The sequence below is a fragment of the Lissotriton vulgaris genome, chromosome 11, assembly GCF_964263255.1.
Source record: "Lissotriton vulgaris chromosome 11, aLisVul1.2, whole genome shotgun sequence".
Lineage (NCBI taxonomy): Eukaryota > Metazoa > Chordata > Amphibia > Caudata > Salamandridae > Lissotriton > Lissotriton vulgaris.
This window is the reverse complement of record NC_141699.1, coordinates 84,920,926-84,942,449: the sequence shown is the minus strand read 5'-3', so window position 1 is coordinate 84,942,449 and position 21,524 is coordinate 84,920,926. Positions and strand designations below refer to the sequence as shown.

Here is a 21,524-nt window from a genome sequence, read left to right as displayed (position 1 = left end):
CTATGGCGAGGAACTCTGCACCCATCCTACATTAAATAAATGTGTACTGGCCATTTTTGTCGTGGAACTTCTCCTCCATTGCTGCTTCCAATGGGTTCCTAATGAGGATTGTGGCCCTCAGTATCTAATGATGCCTATAATGGTGTCCGTGTGGCAAGGTTTAAATCTCCCCGAATCACCTTTGCACAGGTGACTCTTCAGTAGGAGTACTATTGTTGCCTGGTAGTGTTCCAACTTAGTGCAAACTTTTATTTTAAGTCCCATATGATTGGTGGTGCAGGACAGTGCACAGCCTTTTAATCTTATAATCACTTCTGTGAGTAATACATGTGTTTTGTTGGTGCCTATAATGTGCCATAAGGAAAAATTGAAGGAAACCAGACCCTTGACTGAGGCCTGAAAGCCATGGCTGAAGACTATGGTCAAACAGTCTCTAAAATAATTGGGTTGCTTTCACCCCATTCTCAAGGGTTGGTTTTGTCTACATGGTCGGACTTTCCCCGTGAGGGTTGCAAATATATTTTCAGCATTTATGTGGCACTTACCAAAGGAAACGTTTGACTGAGGCATATTCGTTTTTAATGAAGTGGTGCAAAGTTTTAACCAAAAACTGTAGACCTTATGACCTTTGTGAGTCCTTCCACTATTGGTCTGAAGACTTTTTATTTGGCTAATGTTGCAAATCCACGAAGGCTTAGGACCTTGTTTCTTGGAGTTCATGTCTTTTTGCGGGAATAATGTCTCTCTGGGATTTGTCATTGTTCTGGTGTTGAGGTCTACTCTGTGTGCTCATTCTATGAAAGTTTCTTCTTCTTTTAGATCCAAGATTTGTATGAAGAGTAGCTTGATGTATTCCATTAAGTAGGTTTCTTCAACCTCCTCCATCTTGTCATAGATTTGCACATTGTTGAGCCAGCCACTACTTACCAGATCTTCACATTTACATTGTAAGTTTCCAGTGCTGTTATCTATCTCATGCTTTTTTTTGCTAGGTTTCTCGCTCTGCCATTTCGAGAGTCTCTATCATCTCCTCGAAGTCTTGGATGTTTGATTTGTCATAGATTGTGAAGCCCGATCCCCAGATTGCATATCTCTCTGGTATCATTCCATTTAACACCATAGAACGTCCCCTTAAATCCTTCACCCAGGTGATTTATGCATGCTAAAAGAAGTCCCATTCAGCCTTTGATGTGTGTTCCACTGGGACTGGTGGTGTTAAAAGCGTCATTACTTCCAGGAGCCCAGGGAGTTCTCGAAGGCTCGGGAGTTCTTGAGGGCACTCACTTTTTCTGTTTTTAGCCCATTCTTTAGGTCCCTGCTAGGGTGCCTTCACCACTGTGAGAAAATTTGGTTTGGGGTGCACCACTGTCGGTCTAGCACCCCTTTGATTCTAGGTTGGTACAGCTCACCTGAGATCCCGCCGTCTGGGTTGCAGCCATGTCAGTGGTGCAAGGCCCACTCTCTGTGTTTGTTTGGGTGTGCCTTGTTTAATAAGGAGGAGCCTGGGGCCTCCACCCCCACACAACACCTCTAACCCACTGAGATGTCACCACTACTCTGTGGACTGCACCCACCTCCAGAAGTGATGCCAATAGATTGCTCTCATGCTCGACCACATGTCACATCTGTCTCTCCACACTCATAACCCTTGGCATCCAATCATCCTACCATCTGGACCTCCCATGTTGTATCGCTCATCTCTGTGGGGTGCCCCAAACTGGTAAAGTAATGTATGACCACTCTCCGAGTTCAATTGTGGATTCTCATTGATATTAGAAAGGTTGTTGGTTGGTACGAAGCAGAATATTAGAGATTCGCATCTACCATCATGGTGCACATGCCAGGAACTCACCGAGATGTGTGTGTGCTAAAGAGATAGGCCCATTGGACACACACAGAGGGACCTAATATAAGCACAAATAGAATCATAAGGAGAATGAATAGAGAGATCAAAGATGGTTCACAATTGGATAATTCCAAGTTGTGAAAAAAAAAGTGAAGGGCACTTAGGACCACTGAAAATGTGCTTACTGGTTGTTCTTTCAAGTTTGTTCAATATTTTTTTATTCGAATCCTAAAAGTACAAACAAAAAGTATTTGACAATATAATTTACTTCCTAAAAAAAGACCATAAAACAATTTTAAAAAGTTAAGAGATATAAAAATGTACATCTAACATTTTCATTACAACTACAATGTACAAGAAGCAGCATACTTTTTTATTGGGGGAAAACAATTAGGCATGTATAGCAGCATTCATTTTTAAGGCACATTTTTATAAAAGACGACAGCTAAAGTAATAGTTGAATGTGATAGTAATTGTAAGTGCAAAAAAGCTGGTCTATGTTGGTAAAACCCTCTAGATTTTAGAATAGGAGACAGATATATTTTTCGCGATAGTAATATGTCAGAAAAAATAAAACTGAATGGACCAAGGTTTGTACAGAGATTCCGTCACAGGGACACATCAAAAAAGAATTACTGTCATATTGACCAAGATGGAAGCCGAGACTGCACTGTATTGAACCCAATCGAAACCTTGTAAGCAGGGATCTCTCCCAGGGATTTTTAACCAAGGTAAGATAGGACTCTGGGCCTGGAGTTGTTTGTATTATCTTACAGGGTCTTGCTATCGTTCTTCCCAGGGCCCTAGATTCTCTTATTTCCAATAGATTGAGGAGCATAGTATAATCGGAGTGTCCAAATCCAGCAGTTGGGTTTTTATATATGCCAGCCGTGGTATCTTGTCCCCCAGGTCATAGCCAAGACAGTCCTTAATTACTTCTCTGTTAAAGGCTGTGTGATCCCCACTGCAGACAGAGATCCAGAGAAGTAATGGAGCTATTTTAACAGCATCTTCCACAAATCTCAGACCCACCTCATCATGCACGCAGGTGCTAGGACTTGTGGGACCAACCCAAAGTAGTTTTCGACAAAATCTATTCTCCTCTCTCTGTATTTTTAAACAATTACCATAGCCCAAGATGGCTGCACAATTTATACGAACTGGCAGACATCCTATAAACCCCTAAAAGAGGAACTATAGGTTTGCTGCCTATCTAAGCAGGAAACTTGAAAAGAGCACCACAGGCTTGGTTAAAACGTTGGCCTCTATCAGCCATACATGGGCTCCAGTTACTATGTTGATCAAAAGTGACTCCAGGTATGGAAAAGAACTTATCTGCGATATTACTTCACCCTTAATACATATGGCCCTAACTTTAGGATCTTCTCGCCGGTCATAATATGGGTTTTGGGAACATTGGTATCTAGATCCAGGTCATTCATCAAATTTACAAACGTATCCACCAAGCCCCTTAGACCATTAGATGTGTGGGATAATAAAACCGCATCATCTGCATACAGCAGAGACGGGCCAAAGAGAAAATTTATCATGGGCATATCCTTAACGTTTTCAATCGAAAATGTATTCAAGTCGTTAATGTATGATGGGAATAGGAGGGGGACAGTACACAACCCTGCCTAACGCCTCTAGGGAGGTTAAAGGAGGGAATTTAACTTAGAACTGAATTGAGGGTGGGAGAAAACAACAAGATTTATCGGAAGTCAATAAGAGGGGAAAAAACAGAAGTTCAAAAAAGCAGTTTGACAGAACATGAGGTATGCTTCAAGACAAGGTAAAAGAAGAGAACTCCAGGAAAACTCCCAAAATATAAATCTGTGTGCTGAGGAGGGTTTTCAGACTAGTTGAAGAGTAGTTATGTTGGAAGATGGATTGAGGTGGAACAAGGGAAGGTTCATTAAAGTTCACGTAGATCGGATTGAGAAAGAGGAATAACGAAAAGAAGATGAAGGATCTTGCGGATAAAGAAATGAGGCGTGTGGGTGATGAATATGGGTCAAGTGATGCAGAATAGGTGGTAGAACTTCATAAGGGCAAATCTCTGAGGAATACGAGTATTCAGAAGAAATTTGAGGCTTTGTCATGTCTGCTCACTCTTTTCCTCAAAAGACTCATCGTGATATAAAGCACAATCTGGGATTTGAATACTCCAGCTATAAGTTGTGTGAATATTTGTATAATAGTTTTCGAAAAAGGGGGAGACGTGTTGTATGCAGTGTGTGCCAAACCCTGATTTATTTATTGTTTTGCCATGAAAAGTATGCAAATTTGCAAAATTCACTTTCCCTGCAAATGATTTGGCAGAATATGAAAAGCATGGTGTCCTTTGAACTGTTTCCAGTGGTTCTCAACCTGTCTAGTTAACAATCTCTGTTTATTTCACAGAAGAGCAACAGTTTGCGGAGAACCATGACCAGTCCATCCTCCGTGTCGAATTGGCAAACTTGGGATCCTTCGACCAGCAGTGGAGATCCCATGGATCGGGAGGATGTGAGCTCAGGGCCGGATCCTCCCAGGCGGAGGACGTGGAGTGTGCGCACCTTCCATGACTTCCTGTCTCCGTTGCCAAAGCTACAGAAGAAGTGGTGCAGTTGGAGCACAGGCAGCCCTTTCACCAAGCTGGTGGACAGTGTGAGTACATGCACCAGGGTAGCAAACTCTTTGACATGTCTGTCTTAACCCCTTAAGTGCTGCTGACGGCCAATGGTCGTCAGCAGCGCTACCTCCCCAGTGCTGCGCACGACCATTGGACGTCCATTCAGCACTGGTTCCAAATGACAGCACAGCACTGGGGAGGGATGTTTACACGCAGCTAAGGTGTTAACATACTCATTGTTTAGTCTCACCTGCAGGCAGTGCACATGTGCTATTGCTTAGTTTCGAGCTGGAAAAATCCAAAAACAAAAAAGCTCCAAAAGGGGCTTTTAGGCAGCCCATTACTTAACATTTTTTGGCAACGTTATCACTCTTCTTGGCTCCCGCCCATTGCTTACCATTCGTTGGCATCATTATCCTTCTTCTTTGCTCCCACCCATTATTTACCATTTGTTGGCGTCATTATCCTTCTTCTTTGCTCCCACCCATTGCTTACCATTCGTTGGCATCATTATCCTTCTTCTTTGCTCCCACCCATTGCTTACCATTCGTTGGCATCATTCTCTCTTCTTTGCTCCTGCCCATTGCTTACCATTTGTTGGCATCATTTTCACTCTTCTTTGCTCCCCCCCATTACTTACCATTTGTTGGCATCATTCTCACTCTTCTTTGCTCCAGCCCATTGCTTACCATTCGTTGGCATCATTTTCACTCTTCTTTGCTCCCACCCATTGCTTACCATTCATTGGCATCATTCTCACTCTTCTTTGCTCCTGCCCATTGCTTACCATTCGTTGACATCATTATCTTTCTCCTTTGCTCCTGCCCATTATTTACCATTTGTTGGCGTCATTATCCTTCTTCTTTGCTCCCACCCATTGCTTACCATTCGTTGGCATCATTATCCTTCTTCTTTGCTCCCACCCATTGCTTACCATTCGTTGGCATCATTATCCTTCTTCTTTGCTCCCACCCATTGCTTACCATTTGTTGGCGTCATTATCCTTCTTCTTTGCTCCGCCCATTACTTACCATTCGTTTGCATCATTATCCTTCTTCTTTGCTCCCACCCATTGCTTACCATTCGTTGGCATCATTATCCTTCTTCTTTGCTCCCACCCATTGCTTACCATTCGTTGGCATCATTCTCTCTTCTTTGCTCCTGCCCATTGCTTACCATTTGTTGGCATCATTTTCACTCTTCTTTGCTCCCCCCCCATTACTTACCATTTGTTGGCATCATTCTCACTCTTCTTTGCTCCCGCCCATTGCTTACCATTCGTTGGCATCATTTTCACTCTTCTTTGCTCCCAACCATTGCTTACCATTCATTGGCATCATTCTCACTCTTCTTTGCTCCTGCCCATTGCTTACCATTCATTGGCATCATTATCACTCTTCTTTGCTCCCGCCCATTACTTACCATTCGTTGGCATCATTATCACTCTTCTTTGCTCCCGCCCATTACTTACCATTCGTTGGCATCATTTTCACTCTTCTTTGCTCCCACCCATTGCTTACCATTCGTTGGCATCATTCTCACTCTTCTTTGCTCCTGCCCATTGCTTACCATTGGTTGGCATCATTATCACTCTTCTTTGTTCCTGCCCATTACTTACCATTCGTTGGCATCATTATCACTCTTCTTTGCTCCTGCCCATTACTTACCATTCGTTGGCATCATTATCACTCTTCTTTGCTCCTGCCCATTACTTACCATTCGTTGGCATCATTATCACTATTCTTTGCTCCCGCCCATTGCTTACCATTCATTGGCATCATTATCACTCTTCTTTGCTCCCGCCCATTACTTACCATTCGTTGGCATCATTATCACTCTTCTTTGCTCCCGCCCATTACTTACCATTCGTTGGCATCATTATCACTCTTCTTTGCTCCCGCCCATTACTTACCATTCATTGGCATCATCATCACTCTTCTTTGCTCCTGCCCATTACTTACCATTCGTTGGCATCATTATCACTCTTCTTTGCTCCCGCCCATTACTTACCATTCGTTGGCATCATTTTCACTCTTCTTTGCTCCCACCCATTGCTTACCATTCGTTGGCATCATTCTCACTCTTCTTTGCTCCTGCCCATTGCTTACCATTGGTTGGCATCATTATCACTCTTCTTTGCTCCTGCCCATTACTTACCATTCGTTGGCATCATTATCACTCTTCTTTGCTCCTGCCCATTACTTACCATTCGTTGGCATCATTATCACTCTTCTTTGCTCCCGCCCATTGCTTACCATTCATTGGCATCATTATCACTCTTCTTTGCTCCCGCCCATTACTTACCATTCGTTGGCATCATTATCACTCTTCTTTGCTCCCGCCCATTACTTACCATTCGTTGGCATCATTATCACTCTTCTTTGCTCCCGCCCATTACTTACCATTCATTGGCATCATTATCACTCTTCTTTGCTCCCGCCCATTGCTTACCATTCGTTGGCATCATTATCTTTCTCCTTTGCTCCCGCCCATTATTTACCATTTGTTGGCGTCATTATCACTCTTCTTTGCTCCCACCCATTGCTTACCATTCGTTGACATCATTATCCTTCTTCTTTGCTCCGCCCATTACTTACCATTCGTTGGCATCATTATCCTTCTTCTTTGCTCCCACCCATTGCTTACCATTCGTTGGCATCATTCTCTCTTCTTTGCTCCTGCCCATTGCTTACTATTTGTTGGCATCATTTTCACTCTTCTTTGCTCCCCCCCATTACTTACCATTTGTTGGCATCATTCTCACTCTTCTTTGCTCCCGCCCATTGCTTACCATTCGTTGGCATCATTTTCACTCTTCTTTGCTCCCACCCATTGCTTACCATTCGTTGGCATCATTCTCTCTTCTTTGCTCCTGCCCATTGCTTACCATTTGTTGGCATCATTTTCACTCTTCTTTGCTCCCCCCCATTACTTACCATTTGTTGGCATCATTCTCACTCTTCTTTGCTCCCGCCCATTGCTTACCATTCGTTGGCATCATTTTCACTCTTCTTTGCTCCTGCCCATTGCTTACCATTCATTGGCATCATTTTCACTCTTCCTTGCTCCCACCCATTGCTTACCATTCATTGGCATCATTTTCACTCTTCTTTGCTCCCGCCCATTGCTTACCATTCATTGGCATCATTTTCACTCTTCTTTGCTCCCACCCATTGCTTACCATTCATTGGCATCATTTTCACTCTTCTTTGCTCCTGCCCATTGCTTAACATTCGTTGGCATCATTATCACTCTTCTTTGCTCCTGCCCATTGCTTACCATTCGTTGGCATCGTTATCACTCTTCTTTTCTCCTGCCCATTGCTTACCGTTTGTTGGCATCATTCTCAGTCTTCTTTGCTCCTGCCCATTGCTTACCATTCGTTGGCATCGTTATCACTCTTCTTTTCTCCTGCCCATTGATTACCGTTTGTTGGCATCATTCTCACTCTTCTTTGCTCCTGCCCATTGCTTACCATTCGTTGGCATCGTTATCACTCTTCTTTTCTCCTGCCCATTACTTACCATTCGTTGGCATCATTATCACTCTTCTTTGCTCCCGCCCATTGCTTAACATTCGTTGGCATCATTCTCACTCTTCTTTGCTCCTGCCCATTGCTTACCATTCGTTGGCATCGTTATCACTCTTCTTTGCTCCTGCCCATTGCTTAACATTCGTTGGCATCATTATCACTCTTCTTTGCTCCCGCCCATTGCTTACCATTTGTTGGCATCATTCCCACTCTTCTTTGCTCCTGCCCATTGCTTACCATTCGTTGGCATCGTTATCACTCTTCTTTGCTCCTGCCCATTGCTTACCGTTTGTTGGCATCATTTTCACTCTTCTTTGCTCCTGCCCATTGCTTACCATTTGTTGGCATCATTCTCACTCTTCTTTGCTCCTGCCCATTGCTTACAATTCGTTGGCATCGTTATCACTCTTCTTTGCTCCTGCCCATTGCTTACCGTTTGTTGGCATCATTTTCACTCTTCTTTGCTCCTGCCCATTGCTTACCGTTTGTTGGCATCATTTTCACTCTTCTTTGCTCCTGCCCATTGCTTACCATTCGTTGGCATCGTTATCACTCTTCTTTGCTCCTGCCCATTGCTTACCGTTTGTTGGCATCATTTTCACTCTTCTTTGCTCCTGCCCATTGCTTACCATTTGTTGGCATCATTCTCACTCTTCTTTGCTCCTGCCCATTGCTTACCGTTTGTTGGCATCATTTTCACTCTTCTTTGCTCCTGCCCATTGCTTAACATTCGTTGGCATCATTCTCACTCTTCTTTGCTCCTGCCCACTGCTTACCGTTTGTTGGCATCATTTTCACTCTTCTTTGCTCCTGCCCATTGCTTACCGTTTGTTGGCATCATTTTCACTCTTCTTTGCTCCTGCCCATTGCTTACCGTTTGTTGGCATCATTTTCACTCTTCTTTGCTCCTGCCCATTGCTTACCGTTTGTTGGCATCATTTTCACTCTTCTTTGCTCCTGCCCATTGCTTACCATTCGTTGGCATCGTTATCACTCTTCTTTGCTCCTGCCCATTGCTTACCGTTTGTTGGCATCATTTTCACTCTTCTTTGCTCCTGCCCATTGCTTACCATTTGTTGGCATCATTCTCACTCTTCTTTGCTCCTGCCCATTGCTTACCGTTTGTTGGCATCATTTTCACTCTTCTTTGCTCCTGCCCATTGCTTAACATTCGTTGGCATCATTCTCACTCTTCTTTGCTCCTGCCCACTGCTTACCGTTTGTTGGCATCATTTTCACTCTTCTTTGCTCCTGCCCATTGCTTACCGTTTGTTGGCATCATTTTCACTCTTCTTTGCTCCTGCCCATTGCTTACCGTTTGTTGGCATCATTTTCACTCTTCTTTGCTCCTGCCCATTGCTTAACATTCGTTGGCATCATTATCACTCTTCTTTGCTCCAGCCCATTGCTTACCATTCGTTGGCATCGTTATCACTCTTCTTTGCTCCGGCCCATTACTTGCCATTCCTGGCATCGTCATCACTCTTCTTTGCTCCCTCCTGCTTCTTACCATTTGTTGGCATCATTATTACTCTTCCTTGCTGCCTTATAATTCAGCAGTGCACGAGAGGCGTCACTTCCTGAGTCATTTTGTTTCCTTGTGTGAAGCCTGGACTAAGTACAGATTGATTTACCATGATTAGTGTCCATCCACTGCTAGAAGCCAGAACCTCTGCTTCAAGCGCCTCTGCCAGGCCTCATTCGGCATGATGCCATGGCCATTCTCCACCGCAGTGCCACCCCAGCGCTGTCACTCATCACAACCATGGTACTAGCAACTGGGAGCTCCAGGGTGGTACTATGGGCTCACCGCACACTGGCGGCCACATTGACTGCATGCGGTAGTACTAAAAGAAATATGCTGGTGCACGATTCCATGTCCACTCTCTAATTGACAATAAAATTAAATTATACAGTTCATGTCCATTTATGTCCTAGTAAGGCAGAGAGGATTAGAAGCACTGCTTGGAAAAAAAGTAAACTTTGGCAAAGGCAATAGGTCTATTTAAAAAAACAAAGGCAATATGTTTAACCATAGCGAAAGGAAAAGTAAATACAGAAGTGCTACAACAGGGTCAATGCTGGCCTTTTGTAGGGGTTCTTTGCTATCAACCCTGCTGCACAGCAGCCACACAGATGTACAACATGAAAACAATGACCTGGCCAAATAGCTCTACTATTTGGATTTCAGTGTTTTTTAAGCCATGTTGTACAGCTGCGCGGCTACTGTGCAGTATGGCTGAAAGATTTAAAATGCCATGACGCAACCAGTGTTGACTGCATCATAGCACTTTTTTTCTTTACTTTACACTTTTAGCCATGCTGCACAGCAGGTGGGCTGCTGTGGCTAAAAAACATTGATAAAGCCAATAGATCTTGCGTATTCAAGACCTATTGGATCTGCCAATGGTTGTTTGTATTGACACCCAGTTCTAGTGCGTTAACAGAATCGTGCCTTGAGTTTACACTCGCTCTGATCACAGTGGCTGTGTTACCGGAACATCTGAGATATTCTTGATAACAGAGTTATAGATACAGGATTCTGTTTTTGTGTTGGCACGGTACCATAAGATTTGGTAAACCGTTGAAACATCTGCTTTTATTGCAGTGAACAGCTGTCCGATGATTTGGCCTCCCTTTGTGTTGTGAAAACACAGCATAAAGTAGAAACTGTCTGACTCATTTAATATTCCAGTCACTCATTCATGTATGCAATGACTTACCTACTAAATCTACATTCATCCAGCCACTCACATGTTCATTTACACAGTGACCCGTTCAGCTCCCTACTCATGTATTCATCCATTTGTTTACCACTTCACATACCCCTGCATATACCTACTCTCCCATGTACTAACTAACTCTTCCTTTCCCTCGCACTTCTACCCACTCACCTATTCATTCACTTATTCAATCAGGGAATTGTGAAGCGTGCTACTCACCTGTGAGAGTCTCAAGCGGCTGTGGGGGTGGTGCAGCTCCGAGTCAGCCAAAGAGCCAGGTTTTGTGTCTCCTGCTGAAGGTGTGCAGACTTATTCATTCAGCCACTCACCCATTCATTCAATAAAACAATCATCCAGCCTCCCATTCACTGATAAATTATCACTGTCTACTGACACATCATTAATTTAATCGAACCTGTCACACATTTAGAAACTCCTAAGTTCACACACTCTACTCATCGACACACAACACTCCATTTGCCACCTGACCTATCCACCCAAACGTTCTCTTACTGTCACTCACTCACATATCCATCCATTCACATCCAGGCACGTATCCACTCTCTCACTCATATAGCCACCTACTTACCCCACCACACACCAGAAATGCTCCATTATTAAACCCACACTTTCACACCCCACTTCACATGTGACTTTCAGAACAGGATACAACACACCGAGTGAGAGCTTCAGAACAGGATACAATAGATGACACCTGCAGAACTAGACACCATCCTCCTGGTGAGGCCTTCAGAACTGAAGACAGGGGGGCGTGGCTACGTGCGACTCGGTGATGGCCGCGTAGCAGAGGAGCTCCCCACCACCTGAGCCCTAAACCCCTCCATCCGCTAAAATAATCTGAGTCCTGTAGCGGGATTGGACTGCCCCGGACGCCGTAATCCCTCCCGGTCTGTTTCCTGTCCCCAGCGGTGGCGCGGGAGTGGGTCGCGGCCGGTGGTGGACTGCGGCCTTGAGCTCCGGCGAAGCCGCGGCCCACGGTACTTCTGGCCACCGCGGGGCAGACACTGCTGGGCCGGCTTGCGCTCAATCGAGGCCCTGTGCCGGGGCTTGGTCCGCGACTCGGGCCTCCGCCTTGTTGTTGGATCGGAGCTTTTGGAGGCTGCCCACCCTTGGAGGACGCAGAGGAGGGCTGGACTGAGCACAAATGGACGGCCTGCTCCTGCGACCGGTTGGTCGCTGTGGACCCGGTGTGCTTGGCGGGGGGAAGACTGTGTAGGTCCGAGAAGACTGGAGCCTGAGTAGGCAGGACGCCGGCAGGCCGGGGAGTCTAACGGAGGTGAGCCAGAGTCCAGTGATCTGCGGGGAGCCCTCCTGACCTGACATATCCAGCAGGCGCCATACCTGAGTGACTAGTAGGACATCTGCACCTCCCCCTGCCTGTAGCCACCTCCCGGTGACTGATTTGTGGGAGATTGAGAGTGCTGCGTGGCGACCGGGGCTCGCGGCCGAAACAGGCATGGCCAGATGAAGGGGCCCGAAGGTGACACAACAGAGCAATCTGGACAAGTATACTGGCCCGATTGCTCTGTCCGGCAGGGATCCAGTGGAGGGTCAGGGAGCGCGCCCCCTGAACCATCCCTCAAAGATGTCATGGATGCCATCGCAGGGGTGCGTGTCTTAAATGGACGCCATATCGATGGAAGTGACTTTGATCAGGGACGACCTAGCGAAGACTCATGAAAAGGTCAAGCAGCGGGTAATAACTACTCAAAGTCTTGTGGATGATGTCTCGCAGCTACAGACAGAGATCCAGGACTTCCACGCCTTTAAAAAGTTCGCGCTGGACAAGCTTGATGACTACGAACGGCGCTCCCGGCGCAATAATGTTCGCATTGTGGGCCTTCCCGAAAAATCAGAGGGGCAGACGCCAGACCTGTTTGTCGAGGAGCTGGTGCTCCAACATCTCAAGCTGCGAGGTCTCTCAAAATTCTTTGTGGTGGAACGGGCTCACCGCGTTCTGGGAGGCCGCCCCAAGCTGGGGGCTCCTCTTCGACCTATGTTGGCGAGACTCCTGAACTTCAGGGACCGGGACGTGATACTACAGCATGCCAGGAATTAGCCACCTTTCCAGTACGAAAACTCAACGGTCTATTTTTGTTCAGATTTCACTCAGGCTGTCTAGAGGCAACGGCGATCGTTTTTGGCTGGTAAGAAATCCTTGAGGGAAAAAGGACTGAAGTACTCCACGCTCTTCCCCGCTAAGCTTAGAGTGGAGGCTAATGGGAAGACATGGTTTTTTGATCAACCGGAGGTTGCGGCGGACTGGCTGGAGAGCTGGAGAGACCCTGGGGAGCACTCCCCGCGTTGAGCGGGGAGTGGTGGTATGTGGGTTTATGTTTTAACTATCTGTTTGGAGGAGCCCTGGGACACCTTTTGGGGACTAAATGTGGACGAGATTGGGGGCGCGTCACTGCGAACATAGGTGTGTTGGCATGACTGGTTCTATGTCTTCCCATACTGCTCGGGGGCAGTCTCCTCTCTCAGGACTAATGTACTGTGTGTTTTATTCCTTTTTGGTGAGGGTTTGTGGGTGGGTGGGGGTCCTTTATCCCCGCAATTCACTTGTGTTCTTGGGCGACAGGCACTCTGCGTAGTTGGTTGTTGGGCTGGTTGTAGGCCCGAGATGCAGGGAGGCAGGGAGGGGGGAGTTGGGACTGGGGTTGGGGGGCTTCATTTTTTGTTGTTTGTTTATCGGCTTCAATGATGCACATGGTTGTGGATGTGGTGGCGTCCTTCCTGGAGATCCTCATATCTGAGCACACACTAACATTTCACCGGGATAAAAGTTTCACCTTGCTCAGCTGGAATGTCAACAGCCTGGGATACAAGGTAAAACGTACAGTAGTCCTGCAATACATCAAACAACACTCACCGGATGTAGTCCTCCTCCAGGAGACACACCTGGTTGGTAATATGTGTAGGGCTTAGAACAGGTGGGGGTACAAGCTTCTTGCCCACTCTGGATTTACTAGTGGGTCCCGGGGAGTGGGCGTCATGATATAAAATTCTTTCCCTTTCTCACCCCAGTCTACGCATGTTGATGATCGGGAGGGGAGGGGAACTCTGTGACCCTTGTGTCGATATATGTTCCCCTGGGCCTACAGGCTCAATCATTCACTGATCTAGGCACTCTGTTTCTTTCTTTGCCGGACGGCCTTCTTTTGGTGGGTGGGGATTTTAATGCAGTATTGTCTGGGGAGCTGGATCGTCGGCCCCCGCACGCCACAGGACCCTCCAACAGTTGGCTTCCTGACTTCGAGGCATTCGGGCTGTCTGATGCCTGGAGGGCCCTCCACCCTGGGGACACACAATACACCTTCTTTTCCGGGGCCCACCACAGCTTCTCCCGCATTGATTATTTACTAATGCCTGCTTCCCAACTGGTTCACCTACAAGAGGTCCGCCACCTGGCGAGGGGTATATCTGACCACTCGCCGGTGTGGGCCAGACTGACGCTGGGAGACTGCCGGGCTGATATGGTGGTGCCTATCAACCCATGGTTTCTTCGAAACACATCTCTTCGTGGGGAACTGCTGAAGACGATAGACCATTACTTTAGTGCGAACCTCGGGTCGGTGGATTCCCCTCAGACGCTTTGGGAGGCTTTTAAGTCTGTTGTGCTAGGGTCTGCACTTTCTGTAGTGGCGGGGATCAGGAAGGAGAATTTCAGGGACATCTAAGCAATTGAAAGGGATGTAATACATCTTGAGGCAGAATTGGAGGTTGGGGGGACCTCAGACATGGAGCATCTATTGCGTCTGAAGATGGATGAATACATGGCTCTCGCCACTGAGCGTGCAAGACCTGGGGTAGGGAGAGGGATGGTAGGGTGTATCAATGGGGGGATAAGGCTGTGAAACTTCTCGCATGGCTGGATAAACGGAAGCATGCTGGTCGACTAGTGCCTGAACTCACAAATGTTTTGGGTGTGGAGGTCCGGGATCTGGCCCTTATAACAGGCGAATTTGCGGCACATTACTCAGGGGTGTACACATCGCGCTCGCACCCCTTGGTGAGGCAGACTCAGTGAATCTGCTTACTGACATTGGTCTTCCGTCCTTATCGGAAGGTGACCGAGACTATTAAGACAGTGCGTTATCCAACGACGAGATTGAGCAACCAATCAGGACCCTTAAACCGGGTAAGGCGTCGGGGCACAACCGACTCCCCATTGAACTTTAAAAAATATGTCCGGACAAGTTGGCCCCACACCTGCGGGCCATGTGTGAAGACAGCAGGGAGGCTGGAGAGCTGCCGCCCGACCAGCGGTTGGCCTCTATAGTAGTTATCCCTAAGGACGGAAAGCCGACGGACAGGTGTACATCCTATCGACCCATCTCCTTGATCAATGCCGAACCAAAAATACTTGCTAAGCTTCTGGCCACCCACTTGTCACGAGTACTCACCTCCCTGGTGCACCCTGACCAGTCTGGATTCATGCCCCACCGCAGCACTGCTTTGAGCCTGAGACGTGTCCATGGGGTAATGGCGAGAGCTGGCACGATACAGGAAGACGCAGTCATCTTGTCTCTCGATGCGTCAATGGCTTTTGACACTATCGAGTGGCCTTACTTATTTGCCGTACTTTCTAAATTTGAGTTTGGGCCGCAGTTCATCTCCTGGGTTAGACTCCTTTACTCTGCCCCTCTTGCGCAAGTGGTGGTTAACAACAAGCGTTCCTAGCCCTTCCTTCTTGGTCGGGGCACCAGGCAGGGCTGTCTGTTGTCACCCCTGCTCTTTGCTCTGTCCTTGGAACTCTTGGCCGCCTGGATTCGGCAGGATTTGTCCGTCGGGGGTAAGCGGTGGTCGGCAGACTGGGAGGATAGCATCTCCCTCTACTCGGATGACATTCTGCTCTATTTGACCTCGCCCCAAACATTGCTCCTTGTCGTCTTGGACATTTTTACATCCTTCGGTAGATCATCGGGCTACTCTATCAACTGGGGGAAGTCTCTCCTCTGTCTTATCCGGCGGTGCCCCGTCACTTCCTAGGGACTGTCCAATACAAGTGGTGACCGACGGTTTCTGCTATCTAGGGATCTACGTTACGGCAGATGCCAAGCTCCGGTACGAGAGAAACCTGATTCCGCCCATGCAGCGTCTGCGGGGAGATATTGCAGTCTGGAAGAATCTACCACTATCACTGCTTGGGCGTGCTGCTCATTTTAAGATGATGTCCCTTCCCCGCTTCCTTTATGCCCTTCGGACTTACCCATATCCAGTCCCGGTTCGCTACTTCAGGGAGCTAGAGGGATTACAGAGGCAGTTGATGTGAGACGGGAGACCCAGGATTGCACTCCACAAGTTAACCCTAAATTGGTACGATGGCGGGATTAGCCTCCCTGACATAAAAAAATACTATTGGGTGGAGCACCTTGCTGCCATCAATCAGGGCACATACCAGGCTCAGGGGGACCCAGGATATGCCATTGACAGGTGGTTGCTACCTGGCGGCTCATACAATCATGCCCTTTACTCGAATCCCAACACCCTACAATTGACCGGACCAACGTCTCACTCGGTTCAAGTGTGGCACGCAGCCAACAGGAGTCTGGGGTGGGAGTACAAGTTGACACTTGCGACCCCCCTTTGGGACACGGCTCATTTGGGTTGTCTTCATTCCTCCAAAGGCTTTGACAAGTGGGACCTCATTGGCATTTCTCAGTTGGATGATCTCTGGGTGAAGGGCCGAATCCTCAGCTTTGACCAGCTTAAGCAGCAATACGAGCTTGCAGACTCGGAGTTCTTCCGATACCTCCAGATCCGTCATGCTCTCACCACCACCATAAGAAAGGGATCCACTCCCCCAAGACTCCTTCCCATTGGAAGATAGACTACTGGACGGGCTACTCCCGCAGAGGGCTATCTCTTTGACATACAAGAAGCTCATTAACAACACACCAAATCCCCTATTTAAATTGCATGAGACGTGGGAGGCAGATGGCCTCTTGCTTGATTATGAGGACTGGACTGCAGCGGTGGCCTCCCCAAGAGAGGTAGCAATTTCCGCACGTCTCGCCTAATACAACTGAAAATACTTCACAGGGTTTACATTACGGGGCCGCAGCAGTCTCACATGGGGCGGGGAAAACTGTAAATTGTAGGCGACAATGCGGAAGGGTGGCCACTTTCATGCATATTCTTTGGGAGTGTGAGTGTATTGAGCCCTGAAGAAGTCCCTGGAGGACGAAACACGTGGGCTACTGAACGTTTGCTATGCTTTTAAGAAAAAGATGACTAAAGATTTATTGGAAGAATAAACCACTCTCACATTTGTTTATTGAGATGACAATGATATATCATTCAAAATTGTGCATCATGTATTGAAGAATTATGATATGCATATAATTTATCTTGAAATTGAGTGCTGAATCACTGCTGCTGAGTACAGAGCATTCCATGGTCCAGTACAACAGTTCATACCCAAACTGCTCTAAATCTCTTCTGTAGCAGTCCGTATTACCGTTACTAAACACAGCCTACCCACCTAACCTGTCTTTTGCATCTGCGGCCCCGTTACCTGCGCTTGTTGCTGCAGTTATACAGTGCTGATGGGTGTTCTCCTAGACGTGGATTCAGCAGCGACTCCATTGACACCAGACTCCGGTTGTGAATGGTGAATGCCAAGACAGCCTGCTCGGCGAGTACAAATCCTGGTAGATGCAGCCCCTGGGCCAGGTACTTTTTGGGACCTCCAGCACAGGAACAAAATGGATGCTCGTTTGGCAGAGGAGGTCTTCGGGCTGGTTTCAGACTTCTGTTTTGGTGGCTACTGAATCTCCTCTACCGGATTGGTTTGGAGTCAGGTAGCATCAGCCTTCAGGACCTGCAGTGCTGCTGGACAGCCTTTGGTTACTTTTCTGGCTTGATTTCTGTATGCGATCCACTGCAGGGCAATGTTGAAGGACTGGGAGACCCCTGTCAACATGGGTTCGTCAGCAGTTTCTTGGTGTTCCACACCCAGGGAACACACCTGGTTCCTCCTCCTGAACAGCCTATTCCTCTGCAGAGACATGCACTCCATTTGTCTCCAAGCAGGCAGGAAGGCTAATAGGTGCTAGACGGACCTTCTGGTTCTCCAGCACATTGTGCATTCTTCAGGTGATGCCTCCCTCCCACTTCCAAGAGACTGGCTGTCATGCAGACATCAGCCCTGGTCCCACAGCAGCTCTTCTGGTACACTGCGTAGCCCACACTTCCATGGTTAAGAAACACTTGGAACTAGAACAAAGTGGATCCCACATTCATAGACATTTTCCAGACTTGAGATCCACTGTAAAGGCTTCAGAACTGGTTAGAGGTGGTTCTCTTTCAAGTGTTATTTCCAAGCTGCTCCTCAGTTACAGCCTTTGTGCAAGGTGAATGCTCTCACAGCAGGTGGAAATGGGGCTGGCTCCTAGCTGTTTTTTTCATTCAAAAAATGTAACATTTCTGCACCTGGCTGTCATCAGGCTTCCTGAAGCAGTGATCAGGGACAGACAAAAGGGAAGTCCTACCTAAAAAAAGTCCTCATCTTGAACACCAGAACTGCAGTCTCGAGCCCTGCCCCTACAATAAAGTGTTCAGGAAGAACTCATCTGCAACCTTTTGTCAACAAGATTCTCATTGAGTTTCTGAAGGCAGCCCAGGCTCCATCGGCCTCACCTAAGTGTCTTGATCTCCAGCGTCCAGCCGTGACAGTGCAGGTGATACACTTCCAGTGCCTGGGGCAGCGGCATCACCCTCTATCTTGTGCACATTAAACCAGGGGGAATTCTGGTGCCAGTCCTCAGACTCATGTCTTAGACGAGTACTACTTGTCATACTTGTGCTACTCATTAAATCCACATACATGCACTTGGCATGCATACAGAATGTCAACACATGGTTCTGGAGTTACCAAAGAATGTACCTTTACATGAGAGGGTCCTGTAGACTCTCCTTTCCCTGAAACAGAAAAAAGGTCTGGCCGTACGACTAATTCACAAAAACCTGGTATGCTACCACCACTGCTTTACATGATTCACCCCGGGCAAGGACGGTAGCTCTACGACGATTGAGGGCTTGCTTTGTGCGCCCTTGTAGGGTACAGAACAGGTTCTCTGGATCTTTAATTACTAGAGAATGGCTGAGGACTCTGCCCGCACACTAGATCAGTGTAATGCCAGGGCCAAAATAAAGAGTTGGGATACCAGTTTCACATGCTGGCGGGCTCTCAGGGCAGAAAGTGCATGCCATTTCACCATGCTAGGGCTATTCCTGTCCAAACAATGTACTGCCACACTCGCACATCTCTATGGCAGGCCTTGACTCGTTGTACAATACAGATAGGGGCTCATGTGTCCTTCTTAAGGAGGCTATTTCTTTAATTACAGTAGCAGTAATTACAGTATCTGGGAAACATGCCAGGTTCAAGGTGTGGGTGCACCTCTTGTGTAGAAAGTACAAGAAAGATGAGCAAGAAATGGCTTACTGAAGTCTGTTGATCAGTACCGACCCAAAACCTACTCCGGCTCTTGCTTCATCGCCCCCTACATTTTCAGGTAACCCGAGTGAAGTGGTTTTAGCCTTTAAGGCTTGAATGTTGTCAGTGGTTGATTCTGTTGCTCCACTTAAATTCAGCCAGTCCCTTCACACCACGCCTACTTCCCCTAGAACACAAATACACTTAGAGAAGCAAAACAACACTGCAGAAAGCTGGAACACAAATGGAGCGCAAATATCAACCCTGCACCGAAAACCCTATACAAGGCTCTAATTACAATCTTTTTTAAAAGATGTGGTACGCGATAAAGATATCACGACCCTACCGATCGCACAGCATAATTCTAATTTTTTCCTCCTTTTCTGATTATTTAAATAACCTTATACTGCACACTCATAGCATGTTTTTCATGGTTCTTACATTTATTCAAATCATTGTTTTGATTCACAATAACCAACTGATATTCGCTTTCACATGTGCATGTATTTCATTTTTACATTTCAATGTACTCTGTATTACATTCGTTGTATTGAAATTCATACAAACAATAGAACAACAATCGACGATAGTTGAATTAATTGGCCCGATGCATTTCGGGACCCACGTCCCTTCTTCGGGGGCCTCTGTAAAAGATCATATACAAAAATCGATTATAACTTTCCTGCGTTCTCCATATGTGTATATTTCATAATACACGCCACTAATAAATCCTGAGTGCGCCACCCTTATCTCATGTATAAAATACCTGGCTGCCTCTATTCACTGAAAATTGTATCACAAGTAGCTGTCATAGTATCCGTCAGGTTATTCAATTACTACTATGTATCACACAAAAGAATCTAAAAACTGTTACTGTTTCACCATGGTTGTACAAATACGAGGAACATGAAAAATCTTGATTAGAACTTAAATATACTGCGATAGATAACTGATGTTTAAACTATTTATAACATGGCATAAAGCTTGGAGAAACAAAGAACACTCACGATGTTGGTGCAACTTAAATGTGTGAACTTCTACGTGTGGCAATCGTCCAAGTAGATTCACTGATGGAAAATGAGGGAAATTTTATCAGAAATCGCTACTGTGTGTTGCAGTTTGAACGACAAAAAGTCTTACAAAAATGATGAAAAACGTGCGTTACCTTAAGTATGTGCTCAACTACGGCGTTTCTGAAGGAAACGGTAAACAGGGCTCGTGTTAATAACTTTAAGCGGTGCAAGAAAGAATTTCAAAAAAAGTGTGAAAACAACCTAACGCACTACTGAAGAGCGCTTACCTTAATAGTTCTCGGGAATCGTTGTACGGTACGCGAAAGATTTGCGGCTGACTTCCGGGTTTCCAGCTTATCTGAACCCGTTCTCGCGAGTGTGTTTTATAATGGCGTTCTGGATGCGGCGGTCTGCAGCATGAGAGATAGAAAGGAGGCTTGAAGCTCAGTTGGCCATGTTAGAGTGCCGAAAATTGCGTAATGTGTATAAATGTGAAAGAAATGACTGGCCAAATGAAATAAAAAAGGTTTGTATATAAAAATAAACATTGTGTATAAAAATGATTAACTGAACGTCTTGCACCGTTTCGACTGGTAATAAATAGGAATAGCCCAGCGGTGTGGTATGTGATGAGGTTGCAATGGAGATATATGAAAACGTTAAACTTCTCCTTCTCGAGGGCTGTGCTCTACCAACTCAAAACATGTTGCAACACCCGAACTAGCACCCTGATGCCTGACCATCTTCAGGTTAAATGTCGTGATCCGGTCAGTGTTAAAAACTACCTTAAACTCCTACAGGCAGCTGAACCTCTTATTGCACAAACAATCCGGTGGCTTCTACTCATTCATCTTCAGGTCTTCACCATCAAAAATTCCGCCCCTCGTCCATTAGTCCGTAATCAGCCCGTAATCAAGTCATCCCCCTTAGAGCTGGGCAATAACTTGTACTTGTTTTTTCACATTAAAATCTCCTCCATATACGAGTAGATGTTTATTCTATTTCACGCTTCTGTGAGTGAATTTCTCATCCTCCTTGGATTAACAATTTCAGTTCAATAACAATTGAGTGCATTCAATCAGCTTTAATTAAGTAAATCTAGTTCCGGTTTGACTCCCTACACCCCTTCTATTTTGTAATTAGGCAAGGAGTTCATCATCCCTCCCCTCTGTCAACTCTTAAAATCCTCTCTCAATTCTGCTTCTGTGCCAATATCTTGGCAGCCACCTTACGTACAACCTCTGCTCAAGACACCGGGTGCAGACCCTTCATAATTGCCGAATATCAGAGGGAAACAACCTTTACTACACAGCCAGAACTATGCAGTACCAT

At 46.4% G+C, this 21,524-nt stretch overlaps 1 protein-coding gene across 1 annotated transcript in view; it reads left to right on the top strand.

Annotated features, from left to right (window-relative positions):
• LOC147679010 (uncharacterized) overlaps positions 1-21,524 on the top strand; it is a 397,880-nt gene that overhangs the window by 365,868 nt on the left and 10,488 nt on the right. The window contains exon 6 of the mRNA XM_086942737.1: positions 4,250-4,495. Coding sequence (XP_086798863.1) covers positions 4,250-4,495 — 246 coding nt within the window. The remainder of the gene's footprint in view (positions 1-4,249; positions 4,496-21,524) is intronic.